This window comes from Falco cherrug, chromosome 9 (genome assembly GCF_023634085.1).
Source record: "Falco cherrug isolate bFalChe1 chromosome 9, bFalChe1.pri, whole genome shotgun sequence".
In the NCBI taxonomy this organism is placed as follows: domain Eukaryota; kingdom Metazoa; phylum Chordata; class Aves; order Falconiformes; family Falconidae; genus Falco; species Falco cherrug.
The window spans coordinates 25,112,847-25,131,821 of NC_073705.1; the positions used below are offsets into that span (position 1 = coordinate 25,112,847).

Below are 18,975 nucleotides of genomic sequence, written 5' to 3' on the forward strand. Positions count from 1 at the left end.
TCAGGCCCCTGTCCTGCTGCGTGGGCAGTCACCAAGGATGGCTGCAGTCTGAGGTAAGGGGCTGGTGGCTCCCACGGCCAGCAGACACCAACCCCTGCACTCAGGGCTTGGTGATCTCCTCTGGCCATGACTAGTGACTGCTCCCTGGGGAAGAGACCTAGTGAGTGAGAGGGGAGCACAGCTCCGGGGGAGAAACTGCTGGTCCTGAAAATGTGAGAGACAGCTAGAGCAGAAAGGTTTGGGATTTTTTTCTACTGATAAACCAGTTGTGGGGAATTTCTCTCTCTCTCCCCCACTCCTACCACCGGTTTCTGTCATTTCATTTCCAAAAGCTTGTCCCTGTCTCCATCAGCATTTATGCGAGTACATCTCTGCTATGCCTGAGTGATTTATCTAAACATCGGCAGCTACTGTAAATGACAGTACAGCAAAGCAAAGGCGGAGGAGGGAATGGCAGGGTAGAAATGTGACTTTCCCTCTGTGAATTCAAGCACGGATGCCTATTCCCAGCCACTGCAGGGCATTTACATCAGGCACAGGGGGAAAAGAGAGGGACGTTTCAGAGCCTGCTCAGACATTTAAGGCCACTTAATTAATGGAGTTAAAATATTTCCTCTGGAAAGACTATACACACGTGTATGTATGCTTATACTTATGTATTGCTTCTTCGCTTTACACATTTGCTTCCAGTCCATGTGCAGTGCTTTCAGTGTGTTGGGGAGCAGGTTTTAGAGGTTTGAGCTGATGGGAAGCGCAGGGGAGGAAAAGATGGGAGATTTGAGTTTAAAAGTTGGGGTAAGTCCTTCTGGGCGTGTGGGTGTGTGAGAGAGGGGGTGTTAACCAGTCACTCACGGAAGACACGCGGGGCGTCCTGGCGGGGTGTGATGCAGAAGCGGCGAAGTGAGAGCGAGCAGAGAGAGAGCGAGCGGGAGAGGAGCGAGCTGTGACTTCCATAGAGGCAGCCGGGAGAAACCACCAGCCAGGATTTGCTCCTCTCTCTCTCCCTCTCTCTCTGATTTCAATTGAGCTCCTCCCCCGTGTGGCTGTAGCTTTGCCTTCCATCAAAAGCCTGATCAGCAACGCCAGTCTTGGGGGGGGGCGAGAGAGAGAGGGGGCGGGGGGGGGAAAAAAAGGGGGGGGAAAAAAAGAAAAAGTGCAAAAGAAGGAAAAGAAAACAAGGAAAAAAAAAAAAGAGGGGAAAAGAAAGCAACCTCTCCTCCCCCCCGGCTGCATCTAATACAGCAGAGTCTGAAACTTTGTGGAGTTGTGGCTGTGTTTACCCCGCGGCTGGTAAATCGGCAGCACCTCGCTCCCTCGCTCGCTCTTTCTTGCTCCTTCTCCCTCGCACTCAGCAGCAGTCAGCAGCGATGGAAAAAGTTGCTGGCTGGTACCCAGCCTGGCACGTTGCTCTCCTGTACTGGACATGGCTTTTCCTCTTCACTTTTGGCTTTACCGGTGCAGAAATAACTTGCAGATCCTGCCATTCCCAGGTGAAGCCGCAGCAGCAGCAGCAGCCGCCGCAGCAGGGATTATTAATGCATTTAAGGACCGACAGAGGAGAAAAGGAGCAGAGGCGGTTCCCCGGGGAGAAGGGAGGTGAGAGAGGGCAAGGGGCCGGGATGGAGGCGGAGGATGCCGGGCTGCAAGCGACCCTCGCCCCTGCTCCCGCGGGGACCCAACTCAGCGGCTGGGAGACCCGGCGGTCGACGAGGCGGCAGCCCGAGAGAGCGGCCGCGGAGAGCCGGCCCCGAGCGGCGGCGGCTCCCGCCAAGGACCGGCCTCCCCGAGGCCGGCGCTCCCCCGCACCGGGCGGGCTGCGGGGCTCGGGCCGGCGGCGGGGCCGCAGCCCGCGGGGCGCCGCGGGGCCGGGCGGCGCTGCGGGGCGGGAGCCGGCGGCCAGCGGCGCCGCCCGCTTCGGGCTGGAGGAGCTGCGGCTGGCCAGCACCACCTTCGCCCTCGCCGGCGACTCGGCGCACAACCAAGCCATGGTGCACTGGTCCGGGCACAACAGCAGCGTGAGTACCGCGCCGGGCGGCGGGTTTGCCTCTAGCCTTTTTCCCTTTTCTTTCTTTTTCCTTATTTTTTTTTTTCTCCTCGTTTTTATGGGCGGTGAGACGGGGGGGGGGGGGGGGGGGGGCGGGGGGGGCTGGGTTCTTCTTCGAGGGGGGATTTTGTGCCTCCGGGCGCCGGGGATTGGCTTCGCTTAGCAGTGTGCAGTGGGGCAGAAGTGCTTCAAAAGGGCCATTCTTCTGAAGCAAAAAAACTTTCCAGCGCCCGCCCGCTGAGCGCAGCTCCCCCCCAGCCCTCCTCCTCCATCACCCTGGAGGCAGACTGGGACAAACCGCTGCCACCGCCCGCGGCCGGGAGGGAAAGGGTCGCTCTGGGGGGGTGTCGTCCTTGCACCCCGCCTTCCCCCCAGGGGGACCCCCGCCGGGAGACGGGGGGGCTCAGCTGCAAGCAAGGCCTGGGAAAGCCCCTCCGGTGCTGCTCCTCCTGCTCCCCGCCCGGGGGGCCCAGCTCAGCTCAGCCCCAGGCCCTGCTGACAGGGAGATGCTGGAGGGGGCTTCAGGACTTCATCTCCGAGGTGGCTCTGCGCAGGGGATAACGCTGCTTTTTGCCTCTTGTCACCAAGGTGTTTAAAACGCGACAGTTCTTGTTTCTTCCCTGTAACCTGGCCCTTTTTGGGAATAGCAGCAGAACGGCTCCCGCATAAGCCAAGCAGAACAAAACCAGCCGGAGAAGCAGGTGACTCGTTTCCAGGCTGGAGCAATAGTTGTGGCATCAGTTACCAAGTGGACTGGAGCGCTGTGCCCCTCCAGCCCCCCCGCGGCCAGGGTTCTGAGCCCTGGGGCAGGCAGCGGAGCCGCTTTCTGCAGGAACGGGGGGATCTGCTGAATGCTCCAACTTCTGTCACTTTGCCTCTCGGAGAGGGCAAAGCAGAATGCTAATAAGAGAGAAAGGGAAGCCGGTGCTAGTGGCTGTTGCCCGTACAACTTCCTAGGAGAAAAAAAGGGGACTCAAGCTCTTCTCCTCTAAGGTGTCTGCAGCTGTAATGCCAGAAGGTTTCTGGCTGCTCGGCAGAAATCCTTGGTCTCCCTTTCAGCTTTTAGTGCTAGGAGCCTGGTAACATTTTGAAATAATGGTGTAATCGTTATGAATTCCTTTTGGTGTAGATTGTATTGAGGTGTATCACAGCCACCCGACTGAGAATTACAGCGGATGTCATGAGCACCACGCTGTGGGGTTCAGCCCTAGTTAATTGGGACGTGGTCTCATCAGGAACTTTTAAATCAATTAATTGACAGAGGAATACTTGTCATCTCCGTTTTGAAGGACTTTCCCATTTCTTCACAACTTAGCTAGCCTGCCTCTTACGTAGATGTGTGAACAGAAGCTGCCTTGTAGGAACTCAGGTCTGTTCATACAAATTGAATTGAGGCTGACGCTGGTTTAAAGTGACCCATTTGCTAAGAAAAAGCTTCTGACATAGGAAGTCATCCAGCTGGCATCAGTTTTCCTGCTCTATCACTGCAATTATGTTTCATCTGTACATTTATCAAGACACACATCTTTCTATTATATATTTGTTTTATTATGCCTGTGCTCTAGGTATACATATACATGTATATATGTTTCTGCCCACTGTGGTAACATGGACTGTTAATGCCAGGGACTGATTTACTTTGAGTGTCTTGGTGTACTAATGTCTTCAGGGATCTGTGGGAAATGTTTTGCTGCTGTCCTTCCTAAAGAGCTGCAGGTTCCATTCCTGAGGTTGTGCTCCCACCTTGCTACTGGGGGCTCTGGCAGGCCTGTGCTATCTTGTGCTGTGATTGCACCCCCCTCACAGCACTAAATGAAGCTGGGTCCCATCAGGACTTGGATGCACGACGGGCTTGTCCGGGCTCAGCTGAAGCAATGGTGTGTTCAGTAGGTAGCCCGAAGCGGCACTGATCCGATATCTCTGCATGGAGGTTTTGGGCACTCATGTGTGAAGGAGCTGGGAGTAGGCTGGGGTGAAATGCTTCCTTTAGGGTACAGTGTATGTAGTTTTGCCTGCGTGGGGGTCGCAGAGAATCCCATGGTGCTGCTCATGAAGGATGCTGTGTAACCCTGGTGCCCAGGCTGCACTTCAGCAGCAGCAACTGCTGCCTCCCTGCCTGTGTTCCCCCGCTGTGGCGGGGGGTCTGTGTGTGCGTACAACCCACCTCTTCATGTTTTCATTCTTATGTGCTCTGTTAAGTGCTGCTTTTTGCTTTAAGTGAAACAGCTTTTGCCTTGCACCTAGGCGCAGGGGCACTATGAAGATGATTGTAGTTTGCAGTATTTGCGTGAGTACAGTAAAAATCCAAACCAAAGCTCAAAATATTTGACATTCCTTTAGGTGGAAAACCTGGAAAATTAAAGCACTGTCACCACAAGTTTTTCTGTTGCAATGTACCTGATTCTGCCAGCCTCAGTGTGGTTCCCTGTATCCTTATTTTGGTAGTGGTTTGGATATAATTGCAATGCTTCTGATGGAGGAGAAGGGACCTCTGAAAGGGACTCCTGATTTCTCTAAGGGCTTGTTCTTGGTGTTTGCAGCTTCTTTCAGGCTTGGCTGTGATTTCTTGTTGAGTGTGTGTACCATCTAACTGATGGCATTCTGCTCTGAGGATGAGCTTGCTGTAAACTCTGCCACAGGTACAATAAAAATAAATAAATAATAGTCCAAGTCATCCAGATGTAACTCCACTAACATAAATCGCCTTACATCAGGGGTTATTTTGGCCCATCAGTGACTTTAGGTACTAAGCTCCCTGAACAGCTTACCCCCCAGCACAATAACCATACTTAGACCCGTGGAGTGTGCCCAGCTCACATCTGTAGGGACACGCTTCACATGTGTCCTAACTCCTCTTGCCTACCTTGGCTTTTTTAATGGTGGAGTCAGCAGAAGCTCTGCAGAGGAGTGTGTAGGTAGGGAGCCTGTATTGCCAATTGACTGAAAAGGATGAAACTGGGACTGTATCTCCCATTGTTTTAAAATACAGGTGGGGCTCAGGCTTTCTCTGACTTCACTGGAGGTGAGCGAGGCCATGCAAGGCTGTCTGGCATCTCCACAATCCTGAGCTCTTCCAGTCTGCAAAACAGGGAAGACTGGCTGCAGCTGAAATGGGTGCTTGAAATGGTTTTTGGCTTGTACTAAGTCCCAGACTGGAACCATTTTGACAGAATAGTAAGAATATAGACATTGAGTCTGTGAATGGTACTGCTTAATTTTGAATTTGTCCTGGTACTGCTTAATTTACCGGTATTGATGCACCCTGAGAGTCTTTCCACCAGCCTCTGTAGAATCTGGAGTAAAAGATCCTAAGAGATAAAATCTTTCTCAAATCTCTGCTACAAGACACACAAGTGATGTCTCCTGCCTTTTTACACCACTGGAAAATTTAGTCATCGGTGTGGAAGTTAGCAGGTTTCCTAGCTCGCAGAGACACCAAATGTGTTTCCTGATGTGGTGTATCCAAACACTGTAGATTTGGAATCCCCACAGCTCTCTTAATACTATGCTATAGACTAGGAGAAATCAGCTAGCAGAGATTTGTGTGTGGAGCTATGGTGTGGTATTAGTGTGTGGTATTAATGGAGAGAAGCAAATCTCTAAGAGATGTCCTTTACGAGTTTCTAGGATATGGATGGTTTTCAGAGCTTACAAGAAGCCAAGACTGCTTCTGTCCTAGGCTGGCTTGGAGTGACATCAGTGCCTTACTTGTTCGTTTAAAAGTACCCTGGAGAAAGAGCAAAACAATTGGAGGACATAGAACATCAGGGAGGCTGAGCAAGAGCCTTGATGCTATAGTTTGGGCTATAATTTGGTGTCGTGAAGGAAAGCAGCATGGGTTTTGCATTCACTTAATAAGACAGTTTACTGTTGCCTTGCGCTGGACAGTGTTCTCCTGGGCTGGATGTTGGTGTAGATCTCAAAGTGTCTGGCAAAGAATTTGAGCATGTACCCTGATGTACACCTGTGGACTGGCTTTTACATGGTCATGACACCTTTAAACAGCTGTTTCAAACGTCTATGATTTACATGGCTGAAAAGACAAAAGTGAGCTTCTCATAGGTCCTCCACAACAGAAGATCCTCAGCAGACTGATGGAGATGGGGTCTGGACCAGATGCAAGACAACCATGGGCAGACAGGCTTCATATTCCATCCAGAGTAGAAAATCAATACAACTGATGGGTCCAGTGCAGGGTGAAGCCAGCAAGGTCATCATTGCAGTTGTCAGGTGATTACACTAGACAACAGGGGAAGAGTTAGGTCTTTTATGGGAGAGCTTTAGGTAGTACTTGCAAGATTTTACTTGGTGTTATTGACAGGACAAACTGGGGACAGGTAAGGCAGAATAACAATGCACTTAGATATTTCCGATACACTATTTCCTCCTGGACAGAGTACTTGTGAATAACCTGCTGTTGGATTTTCAGTTAGTGTTCAAGCCTACTTTATAACTTAGGAACTTCAAGAACGGCACAGGGCTGCAGCAGGTACTGCATCCTGCAGCCATAAACTGATCAAACTGCATCTTAAAAACAGTTGGGTTTCTTCCAGCCCATCCTCCTATTTTCTCCTTTCTTTCTGGATGGCTGTTCCAAGCCTGGCTGTTAGAACAGAAATCAGACAGAAGTTTCTAACATTGCCGTTGGGCAATTTAAATTATTTTTTTTTCTTCTTTTTTTCCTTCATTTGTGCATGTGCCTTTAATTAAAAAGTTATGTTCCCTCTCTGGCACTTATGCCCCCTGGAATTATTTTACAGGCAGTGATCATATTCCCTTTCAGCCTCTGGTTTGCTAAATCAAGCTAACACTGTTCTTTCTGTATCTGCTTGTAAGACAGGTTGTGGAAGGTGAAATGTGAATTTCTAGGAGTCAGGTTCTCAGGACCTCAAATTTGAATCAGATTTTTGCTTTTGCTAACAAACTTCCATGCAGATGATAGTGAATGTATTCCCTTTTGCAAGTGAGACAGTAAAGGCACAGCAAAAACATCTTAAATTGCTGGTGTTCTTCTGTTCAGACCAGTATGGGGGGATTGCAATCAAAATGTCACTTTTCACATCATCTCATTCTGTCACTTCTTTGCTCAGATGCTGTGTTCATGCAACAGGCTGTAGCTGGTACCCTCTGTCCTTCCCTGGCTGGCAGAGCTGCAGCTCCAATGTAAAACTACCAGGGGTGGATGAAGAATCTGCCAACATCACCCGGTGACTGACCGGCATTATGCTGTATGACACCGCGATAGCTCATTGCTCCCTTTCTCCCATGGTGATTGCATTATTATGAAAGAGGAGATTTCAGAAAATGAATATGGATGTGGAGCCCAGAACCAGATGTGCAGTGAGACCCACAGTGAGGAATGACCCCACTGTCAGTCACTTTGCATTTAGATTGGTTCCTAGGGTGCAGGAAACAGGTCCCAGAAAAGATTCATCTGAGGAGGATGCCTGCATTAAAATACTTCAGTGAGATGTAGTATGTATGGCTTACATACTACAGCAATATATAATAGTATTAATAGTATAATGTACCAGATGCTGAGGCTGTTTCAGGCTAATCTCTTGCGCTAGAGTTAATGAGAACACATTTAGGAAGTGCTGAATTAAAAAATGAGAAAACAAAAATGGGAATTTAAACCAGAAAAAAATCAAGTCAAAGTCAAGTATTGCTGAAAGTCCCCTATTCCAAATGTTGGTCTTCTGAACTATGCTTACAACTGTGTAGATCATAAAATATTTCACATCCATTCTAGATAAGAAGCCTCCCTTAAAAAAACTTAAAAAGAGATAAAACACTGGAAAATTTCCTGTAACTGAGTAGGAATTTATTGCTTTCAACAGAAGGTTTTGAGGGGTTTTGGGTTGAATTTTTTTTTTTTTTTTGGGGGGGGAGGTGTATGTTTGATTTGGCAAAAAATAGTCAAGAACTGTAGTATTTCCTTCTGTGTTGCAGTCCATCTCTAAATATATTTCATGAATGAATAAAAAATAGGCTTTTCATATACAGACTATGAAATAGGATATGTGGGAAATTGTTAATAAGAATAGCCGTGCACTGAGAGAAAGCAGGGGGTGAAAGAGAATCTGTGAGGACTAGAAGAAAGGCTTGTCATTGTGTAAATCTGGTCTCTGTAAAAGAATTTGGGAGACAGTGAGGAGCTTCCACCCAGACTGACAGGTGGGATATGCAAATCCCATCACATGGGGAGATTAAGAAGAATAATGGAAGAGCTTTGACAGTCGCAACTGGCATTTGTGCAATACCGAGGGGCTATAAACTGCATAAAGCAATAGGGTTATAGTTTTCAGTCTTCTTAATGCTGTACTTTATAATAGAAAAGGATTTTCTCCCTTTCCTCTTGACTTCAAATGAGACACATGTATTTCCTTTCCTTGGCCTGGCAACCATGATGAGGTCTGTCCAGAGGGGGAAGCAAGGAGGTCAGAAGTCCTCAAGTCATTCTGGAGAAGTTAGAGACCATTCTGACCCATTCAGTTGTGATACAGCTTTACATATGAAGGACTGCAAGATTAGCATTGACCTTGGACAGTCTTGTGTCCTCTGGGCCTTTCTTACTACACCAGACTAAATGCAACCCTCACATTGTGCAGAGCTCCAGCGAGGTGAGTGAAACTGCCCCATCAAAGACCTCTTCCTCTAGAAAATGCTGTTGTAGCTTGGCCAGAGCATTTCATAGGATCACACTGATTTTCCTTTTCATCTCCAGGCTCCTAACAGCCCCAAGCAAGCAAAAATTGTGCAAGTCTAACGTTTATTTCATTGCTTTGTTTCAAGGTGTCATTTTTGAATGAATTTCTGATTCTTATATTCTGTGTTTAAAAATGATCTGCTGATTCAAAAACCTAGGTTCAGTGTCCCAGACAGAGGCATCTAGTGACATTTGAGATGGTATTGCCTCTAGCTGCTGCCTCACAGGGCAAGGGTGTCCTGTGGGTCCTGTATCCTGGGATGCCCATGCCTGGGAATCGTAGAGCATCTCAAACTGTATTTGGACAACTAATATTATCACAAAAGCTGTGTGTACTGGATCTTGTTCAGCAGAACCAAAGCTGCATTCAGGTTTTCATTTCAGAGGAGGAGAAAAAAATCAGACTGATGCAAGGCACTTGTCTCTCTCTCTCTCTGGCCAGCAAACCAAAAAATCAATGACTCCCGCAGCTCTAATTGACATTTCTATGTTAAATGAAAATGGGCCTTGATTCCACTTCAAATGGCAGCATTGGGTGATAGACTAATTGTTTTGGAATTTTAAATGCATATAAAAGTTGATGCAGTAAAATGATTTTTGTGCCACTTGCAATATTTTTGGCTGTCTCTTAAATCAAACAACAGTTAACGTGAGAGCCCTTAATCCCTAATTCTCAGTGCTGGTAACACAATAACACTTTTATTTCATATTGTGCTTTCTTTCCTTGGGGAACAAAATAGAAAAGTACTTTGAGAAGGAACAGGGTATTTTAGGATATGTCCTAAAATGTAATTCCTTTCTTTTAGAGGGTTTCTGGGAACTTAACCTCACATTGTGTCCCTCAATAGGGGAGTGATGTTCTCCCGTGCTAACACACTGGGACTCAAAGCTGCCTCTGAACTTCCCCCCCCATGTGCTGCCATGCCAGGGATGTGCTCAGGACAGGCTGTGCTGAGGTCCCTGACATGGGGCGAGAGGGAAGGAGAAGGCTGAGAAAAGACATGGAGATTTAGGCAGTGCAGGGGAAGAAGGTGGGAAGTTGGACCTATTTCTGTTGCTGCGGAGGGATGTCAGTGCCAAGCATCCCCACCTTAAGCAACCTGTGCTGGGGCAGGGCCTCCAGTGCTCTCACCCCCTGCTGTGGTTAGGGGCAGAACTGCTTCTGCAGGGGCGGGAAGGTGAAGGGAGTCACAGGCTTTGTCATTTCTCTTTTCCTGGAGGGAAAACTCAGAGGTAACCCAGATGAGACAAAGCCCACCTCAAGTGAGTGGCTTGCGTGGGATGCAGGGATTGACCCATGCTGTGCTGCTGGGAAGTGTGGCTGAGGAGCCTCAAGGCAGGATGAGGAGACCATAAAGTGTACATAGGGCAGCAAATTACATGTTAACAGCAAACACCACACCCACCTTCACTCCCAAAGAGGTTTCCGTCGTCATAAAAAAAAAAAAAAAAAAAAGAGCTGCTTCTTCCCCCCATGGTATTGTGTTCCCTAATGCAGCAGCAGTCAAGTAGGGAAGATACTCTTGGACTGTCTGGGTGGTAAAAATACTGGATTGCATCTAGTGCATAAAGATAGGGCTGGTGTTTGGAGAGAATGTCTGAAACTCATTCACGCTAGTTTTCAGACTGCCACCAGGAATGTGTTCCCCCATGCCCTGTGTGTTGTTTCTTCCTGCCTCTTGGAACCTAAAAGCCCATTTGCAGTCTTCCATGCTTGGCACAAATATGATGAATCAGGAGATGAAGGAGAATAGATGGAAGGGGATGATTTGGTGTTAGCATTTCAAGGCAAATGTGTTCCCAAGGCATGGAAGGGCTGATTTTTGTTGGTTTTGGTTGGGGTTTTTTTGGGGTGGAGAGTGTTCAGCTACACATGGGAAGCTCTCGATCCTTTAGAACACTGGGTCCCAACTCAGTGTCAGTGCTCACATCCTATTTGTATTTGGTTTCATATGACCCTTGGTGGTGATTATTTAAGGACAGCAGTGCCATGAGCTCTTTCAAATCATTTTCATATAGGTCTTCAGGAGGAAGTAAAAGGATCTTTAGAAAATCTCAGGCTATTTAGACAACCCAACAGAGACATCCAATGTCTTTCCCCAAATGTTTCTCTTCCTCCCTCATTCTCACCTCCCCCACTACATTTAAGGTTGAGAAAATAATTCCAGGAAAATATTTTATATAACAAATGTAGGCTTGTTTTTCTCTTCATAAATTGTCCCTGTTCAATATGTGATTTTCTCAGGTGCACTTATTTTATTTTTTTTTTAGTGAAGTAAAAAGTTCCTGATTCAGAAATCAGTGGGAAAATCCTCAGTAATGTGGGAATATGGATCATTTGGAATAGACTTTGCATGGAAGATTTTTTTTTTTTTAAATCCAAGGTGTATTTTCAGTAGATGAAAAAGGTCATATGCTCCCTTTCTATGTGTGTTACTGGGTCAGTATAAACCTTTAGAAACTGTTTAATGTTCCCTGCCTTGGCCGAGAATGCTTCCAGTCACTTTTGATGAATAGTCTTTGAAAACAGACCTAGGAAAAGTGAATTCCACTGAATATTCAACTGAATATTTGAGGACCTTATTTTTGGAAGAAATTACCTATGTGTAAGTGTAAATATATTTTTCAAGTGCAAAAATCATACTTATGGTGAAGATCAAGCTCTATATGCCAAAGAATATGATACGGAAAATTAATTTGCTTTCCATTGAGTTTTAGTTTTGGTTTCCAAGAAAAAAAATACCTTTCTATAGACAAAAGATAAAAGCTTTAAATTAATCGTTATTGGAAAGAAAATCAGATTTTGGAGATGATTCTCTGCAAATCAAAGTTAGATCTTACTTTGATTACTTGAAGCGTAATAGATCTCTTCTTTAATAGGAAAGGCTAAATGAGTAAATAAAAGACACACCAGCAAAACAATAGATGCATTAAACATAATACCAAAATCATACATTTGTGGTGAAATGTCAGTAGTTCGAGGAGCTTAGAGGATATTTATCCCCTGAGATGGTATTCTGGCTGAGGACTGCACCACGGGAAGGGACGGCACTACACCTCCTCCACTTCATTTTTGTGCATATTTCCATACTCCCCTCAGTACGTTAAGAGGGACAGAACCTGGGCTAGAGATAAGAAGAGTATAGATCTGGACTTAGCCTGGATCCAGTGACCTAGCATCTCTATAGAAGAGTTGCTGAAGTTTATTGACAACTATTTAGGCTATTGTAACTCAAAGATGCTTTGATGCAGATCTGCATCAGTTTGATAACTGTTTAATTGTGTATCTCTTGGTAAACAACATGAAACAAAGCAGGCCAAAACACAGCATTCTTCAGCTCATCTTTTGGATGAAAAGCTCCATGTTCATTGTTGCCTTCCATTTTATTTTCAACTTTTATAAGTTGACATGTGGTCTTTCTTTTTTTCTTCAGAAACTCCTCATCCACTCCCAAACAACTAATTTTCAAGTTGTTAAATCAATAAATGTGGTTGATTTCAGCTGTCTCTAACCACAGGCTTTGCCTGTGAGCCAGGCAGGGTGGCAAGTCCCTGCCATCCCACCTGTGATGGAGGGAGCTGGACCATGAACACCATCAAGAGCCAGAGCAAGGAACCCAGCTCTGCATTACTGTGCCATGGGCCAGGGTTCTGCCATCTTTTCTTCCTCCACCAAAATACTGGGTTCTGTGGTCACTGAAATCCCTGTTATTTTCATCATGCTGCAGGCTGGGATCCCATCAGGTAGACTCAGCAGCTCCTGTGCCTCCCTTTCCTATGGGAACATGAGTTCTTCCTCCCTGCAAACCCTGGTGTGCTCCATCCTCATCCTCCTCCTCACCAGCCACCCACGGTCCTGTCTGTTGATGCTGTTGCCTGGTGACCACCCTGTGATGGACAGCTTGGAGGGAAGCGATGATTAAACAACCTGAACTGGCTTCTGAAAGCAGCGATCGTTATTGTAATGTGACAAGCAGTGACAGCTGAGACAGCAACACATTTGGAGTGTGATTCCTAAAAAAATTGCTAACAATAAACACACGAGGAAAGTGCCGCACACACCTGTGTGTGTAGGTGTGCGGCTGCTGACACTTTCCCTTGATGCAGAAGGGCTAGAGAGGGAATGTGTTTATTAATGAAAGGCGAATCTAACCCTAATAATTGTCATGATGAACAGGCCAGCCCACAAGCCACCACAGTCTGCACTGAGGCTGTCAGACACCTCTGCTACTCTGGCAGGACAAGGCAGCAGTTATGTGATGCTGCAGGTGTTAGCAGTGGGGGCTGCACAGCCAGCAGTCCCTCGTGGACTGTCAGCAGGAATACCCTCTGCAGAGAGCGATGTGTTGAAGCTTCAGCATGAAGGTGGTGGTTCTGCTAGGTTACCTGCTGTTTCTCCTCCTGCTTTCCAGGTGGACAAGTCCAGTATAAGCACAAGGATGCAGGGTGGACTCAGCCCTAACAGGAAATGCATGTGGCTGTACGACCACAGTGCCTGGTTTAGGGGAATGTGCGTCACATCTTCCAGCATCACCTGGGAGACTCCTGCCCATTAGCCTTCCTTCCAAATCCAGGTGACACCAAATGTTGTCCTTACAGAACAAAGCTGAGAACAAGACCAGACTCGCCTTAAAGACTGGGTGAACCAGGTCACTATGAAGAAGTGAATCACTAATAGTTGAGAAATCTTAAAAAGCCCCACTCCCTAATTTGGAAGATAAATCCTACCTTCTTCTTGTTGTTGTTGCTGTTGATTGGAATGAGCCAGTTCTGCAACAACTGGCTTGGGGCTCTATGGATTTAGTAATTAAAGTTTCCTTGAGGTTGTACAAGTCCCTGTAGTCTCTTCCCTCTTATGCTGTCAGAAACTTCTGAAAAACTTCCATAGAAAGCATACTGCTTCCTTTTTTCCTCAGCTTCCTTTGACTTCATTCCTTGTAACACAGCTCAGAATTCGGCCAGAAGCTGGGATTGCAATAGGCTACTTGGATAGCTGAGGAGCTGCTGGACAGGATCACAGCTAAGGTCTGACAAAATTCAGCATCCCTACCTTAGAGAGATGTGGGCCAATTTTGCCACCATTGCTCTGAAGGCCAGAAATAGTCAGTTTGCATCTCCTTGTGTGTGTGTGTGTTCTTAAGTGTAACACACTCTAGGGAATTTAAGTGCTGCCACTGTCCAGGATTCATTATAATGTTAAAGCTTGTCTTTATGATTTTCCCATGCACGCAAGATACCGATACACACAACATCCAATGGAGCAAGTAACATACTCATACTGATGGTTTGTCTGATTTGTGCATGGATTTGGAGGGAGAAAACAAATGTTTCTAGTGCTTCCCACTTGCTTCTCCATCTCCTCTTTCAGTTTTCTCCGAAGTTAGAATTGATTTCTGCTGTTCTCCTGTCCTGTTTGGGTGCTGGTCCTTTTCAGCCCTACTCAGGGAAACAGCCCTGTCTTGGCAGGTTCATTACATCTGTATTTTCACCACAAAGGACAGGACAGGTAAAGTACAGCTTCAATACAGGTGAACATCACCTTTCTCTTAAAGCAGAGTTAACCAAAGATACTCTGATGTTTTGTTGAACTTTTAAAGTGATGTTAAATGTAGCAAGTATTTCCAGGAAATGTTTGTGCTCTGGATTATCTACCTATGCTCATGCCCTTGTAAAATTGCTGTCAATATCTGTGCTTAGCACAGCAGCACTGATTTTCTTCAGTGCTATTCACGGTCTTAAGGCAGGCTTATCAGCGAGGCACTACTTTACAAAGGTCCTTCCAAAGAGTTAAGAAATGACCAGTGCCCTGTCAGATTGAAAGAGACCTGCACACACAACAGAGGAGAAACTTCCATTGCCTGCCTTGCTCTATGCTTTCCGTATCTCCACTGCATCTGGCACCATCTCAGAATGAAATAGTTGAGGAGGAATGTTGAGTCTGTGTCTGCGTGCCTTTTCCACTCATGTAAATCAGGATGTACTTAGATGAAGCCAAGAACCGCTTTGTGGCAAGCAGATGGAGAATCCATCTCTATTCCTTTCTAACGCCGAGGTATTGAAAGAACAGGTAGAAAGAGTAATTTCTGAGAAATCTTGCGTTTGACAGGGTGGATTTTGGTGAGAAACAAAACTATGAGCAAGTAGGGGAAAGAGCTACTTTGAGGAATTTTATGAGCAGAGAATATAGTACAAAGAAATCAGCATCTCGTTATAAAATGTTACTCGGGAAACCTGTACTTAATTCTCTATATAGACACCATTTTGTTTAAATAAGGACATACTGTATCATTAAACAGATGGAGATATTTGCTGGAGAGAATTCAGAGGAAAGGAAAGATGTCTATAATTTGGTGCTCCTGCTTAAATATATGGAATTGTGTGGTTGACGTCTGAACTGGGATGATACGATATGAATTAAACTTTAACCCATTATTATATTTGTCCTTCTAACAAGCTACTCAGATGATGCAGAAGTATGTTATGCAGTAGCAGCTGCTAGAAGATGAAAATATTTCATAGTAGAAATACATAGTATAACGAAGTATGGGAAATGAATGCAGTGTCGCAGTAAGGACAAAAGAAGATAGATGACATACAGTTTTAAATATTCACCTTCTGTGTTGAGTTTACAAAGGACAGATGACGTCAGTAAATTGAAAATGCCACTGAGACACATAAATCATTAAACACAAGTATTAAAGACACTTGGGAAAAGAAAGTTGTCAGAATAATTTTCCATTAGAAAATATAGTTTAGTCAAAATCAGAAAATTTCTTGGGGGTATGTCATTTTCAGTGACATTTGCTACACTAAAATATGAACCAAAATTGTCTGCATTCTGATAGTGTCAGAAACTGTAGTGAGAAACATTCCCAGCTGACTTTTGCTTTGGCATCAAGATTATGACAGGATATTAATGCTATATCATGGACACATCTTTTATACTGAATATATAATAATGTGCGGGCTATATGGGACACTATGTGGTACATCATCTCCTTTCCAGAGGTGTAAAAGTCCATTGCTCTTCCGTCCTCTTCCACCTTCCCTTCTGTGAATAGGCCCTATGAACAAGCTGTATTCTTTCTCCCTCCTGGAGAGATTTTGATGCCACCTGTCTCCTCTTTGCTGTGTCTCCTTAGTCACGTGGTGAGTGTCACCAAAGAATTTTCCTGAGGGAGTTCTTTGGGCAGTAAGGGCACTGCAGGAAGGTAAGTCAGTGCGTAGCCTCAAAGGCAACACAGCATTTTCCTTTCTGAGCCGGTACTTGTGGGGATTTTATCACTACAACGTCTGGAGTATCAGGAACCACATCTCTATATATGTTTTAAATGAATGTTTAATGTTCTGACATTATCAAAATGAAATGCTTTGGTGCTATTTATTATCATCTGAAAAAGGTTTACTGATACTCATTTTCCTGGGAAATTTCATGGTGTCTCCTTTCCCCCTTGGGACAGAAATGAAGCATTAGCCTGTCTGAATCCCTCACAGAACAGTAATGTTTTCTTCTGACACGTTTAGACAGACAATGTAGCTTGGAAGTTTGTTTTAAAATGAATCTTGGCAATTTTTGTGTTTTATGAAATGATCTTCATTGGCTGCTATAAAATTATGGTGAAAGTAACTTGAATATCCAACGGAAATTTTTGTTCCTAAACAGCCTCAGCTTTACTAAGGATAGCTTTGTGGAACGTCAGAAGCGTGGCAGCTTGGCCATTTCTGAACTATCCAGAAACTCAAGGGGAGAACAGGTTGCAGGAAGAACATCGGGAGACCCAAATGCGTGGTTTTCACTGTTCTGACCCCTTTCGTTGCTGAGCAGATTGACAGCTGAGATCCTAAAGCAGGGGTCTTCAAACTTTTTAACCAGGGGGCCGGCACACAGATGAAGTGGCAGGCAGTCATCTGCGGCTGCTTGGTTTCCCCCCCAGCCCCCGACAGGGGGGTTCTGTAGATACCGGGGGCCGGATTGAAGACCCTGGGGGGCTGTATCTGGCCCACGGGCTGTAGTTTGAGGACCCCTGTCCTAAAGTATGCGATTCCCACCCAAGCAGGAGCTCCTAAAGGTTTTAATTGCTAATGTCATTTTATCGTGGAACAAAGAGATGACTTTTCTCTGTTAATTGCAAATCTTGTACAACATTCCTTTTACAGCAGTGAAATGCTTTAAAGACAAATATTTGATTCTTGGCTCAAAGAACTGACAGATTCAGCCATGATCTGGGAGGCAGCTACAGCCACACCACTGCAGAAACAGTTGTAAGGAATGCTCTGGATGGCTTTATGTGGAAGTCAGGTGTCTTGACTGCAATGGTGTCTTCCTTAGGCAGGAGGTAGACTAGATAGCTAGCTCTTCCTTAAATGTGTGAACAGGCAACAAGAAACAGCAGAAACATGAGGTTTACAAATGCATTGATTATGTGATTGCTCAATTCAGCCTAGTAAGTTTTTTTGTGATTTAGATAATTAACTTCTAAGAGGAAAATAATAATAAAGAAGATACAGACAGGTACAAACACACAAGAGATGAGTATTGATTTTTAGAGTGTGGTGAGATGCAGCAGAAGGCAATTTGAAGGAAGCCCTCAGGGTGTAAATTGGCCCCTGAAAGGGGACTCAGCTGGCTGTAATTCCCTGTCTTCCCAGGTGGAAGGAATAAGTAATTAAGGAGAGGAGGAGTTATAAGGGGTAAGAGTAGATGCATGAGGGTCTTTTGTAGGCCTGCATGAAGCTGGAAGTAGCTTCTTGGAGAACAGCTTTTTTCTAGCAGAGAAGCTGACCTGTGGCTGTTGGTCAGTTTTGGAAAAAGCTGATGTACGGTGAGTGACCTCAACAACTGAAAAAAAACCCCAGTGTGGTTTCTGCTTTTGAAGAGATGCCAAGGAAGAAATGTGTTCTAAGCAGATAGGAAACCTTTCTTCTTGTAAGGGGGTACTAATTGGAGAATGAGAGAAGACATGGCAAGATAGGGGAGGGTAAGGCTGGATAGCAGTGTGCTAAGGTGTTGCCTGGAAAATGTGGGGAATGGACCAGCAAATTATATTTGCTGATAGAGCAGAATAAGGTGATGGTGCCAGAGAGCTGGGTTTGTGGGACACGGCCTTGAGAAGTGAAAGAGCAGGCAATGGGAAAAGTAGAGACAAGACAAGGTTTGCGAACTGGTGTAATGTAATCAGAAAAAATCGGTTTTAAGGGTGGTTTAGCTCCAAAATTGGCTAAAAAGAGACTTTAGAGAGGAAAGAATGTTTCCCTAGTCAAGATGCAAAAAGCTGGATTGATTTAATTCAAAAAGAGCATGAGCTTTTTGAGGAGGAGTGTGGATTTTCTATTGGGGATTTTGGACTTAAGTGACGTAGAAGCACTGGCTGGAAGCAAAGGGGCAGAAAGAGGACAAGACCAGGATAAAAGCAAAGAAGCTTGATTATACACTGGTGAATGTTGTGTTGTTGGTGAACTGGCTTGGAGGAGCCAAGGAGGTAAATTGGCAGATATTAACATGGCTAGCCAAAATTTAGTACTCAGTTGGCAGAGATGGTGGCTGGAGGGTGAGATGTAGATGGAAGAGTTTACCTAAAAGGAGTTTTCCACGCTGTGACTTTCCCTGCGTATACTGTGCTATTTATTCTCAGCATCTTTGAATCAAAGTCCTCTCTCTTAGCCACCACCTGTGGAGGTCTGATATGAGCCAGCCAGCAAGTCGTGTCTGATACATCTGGTTTAATTGTATTTCAGTGCTTAGAGTCAGAGATATAATATGTGAACAAGACCCTCTTCAGGGATGTAGGTAATTACACAAATTGGTGTGGAGACATTTTGCCAGAAGAGATGTATGTTGTTTACCTTCTTGGATTTGGCAGGGAATGGCCTTGCTATTTGTAGAGGTACAAGTTCTTATAGCTGGGAGAGCTGCTGTCTGGGCTCAGAAAGGAGTGAAATAACTGGGGGCTACAAAAGCCTGTAGCCTAGCAGCTTATGTCTTTAGGAGGATGATGTAAATAAACCCAGAGGCCTTTAGGCCCTCCTATGTCTTTGTGACAAAAGCTAGTATGGACAAAGGATTGCCTGGGTCCGAGTGGGGAACCCTGGTGGTGTGGTTTTACCTTTCGAGCATGCAGCCTTGGAAACAAGCTCTCCTGTGGCTGGTGATGCAGTCGCAGCAGAATGTTTGCAGCTTAGCTTGGATTTGAGACTTAGACCTGCGGTCTAGTAGACTGTCACT

The 18,975-nt window shown here is 45.5% G+C and overlaps 1 protein-coding gene across 4 annotated transcripts in view; it reads left to right on the top strand.

Moving 5' to 3' along the window:
- The first annotated feature begins 1,159 nt into the window (after positions 1 to 1,159).
- Positions 1,160 to 18,975, top strand: part of SORCS1 (sortilin related VPS10 domain containing receptor 1) — a 304,532-nt gene continuing 286,716 nt past the window's right edge. For all 4 annotated transcript variants that reach the window (XM_055721229.1, XM_055721230.1, XM_055721231.1 and 1 more), the window contains exon 1: positions 1,160 to 2,015. In XM_055721229.1, the coding sequence (XP_055577204.1) occupies positions 1,368 to 2,015 (648 nt within the window). In that variant the 5' untranslated portion in view covers positions 1,160 to 1,367. The remainder of the gene's footprint in view (positions 2,016 to 18,975) is intronic.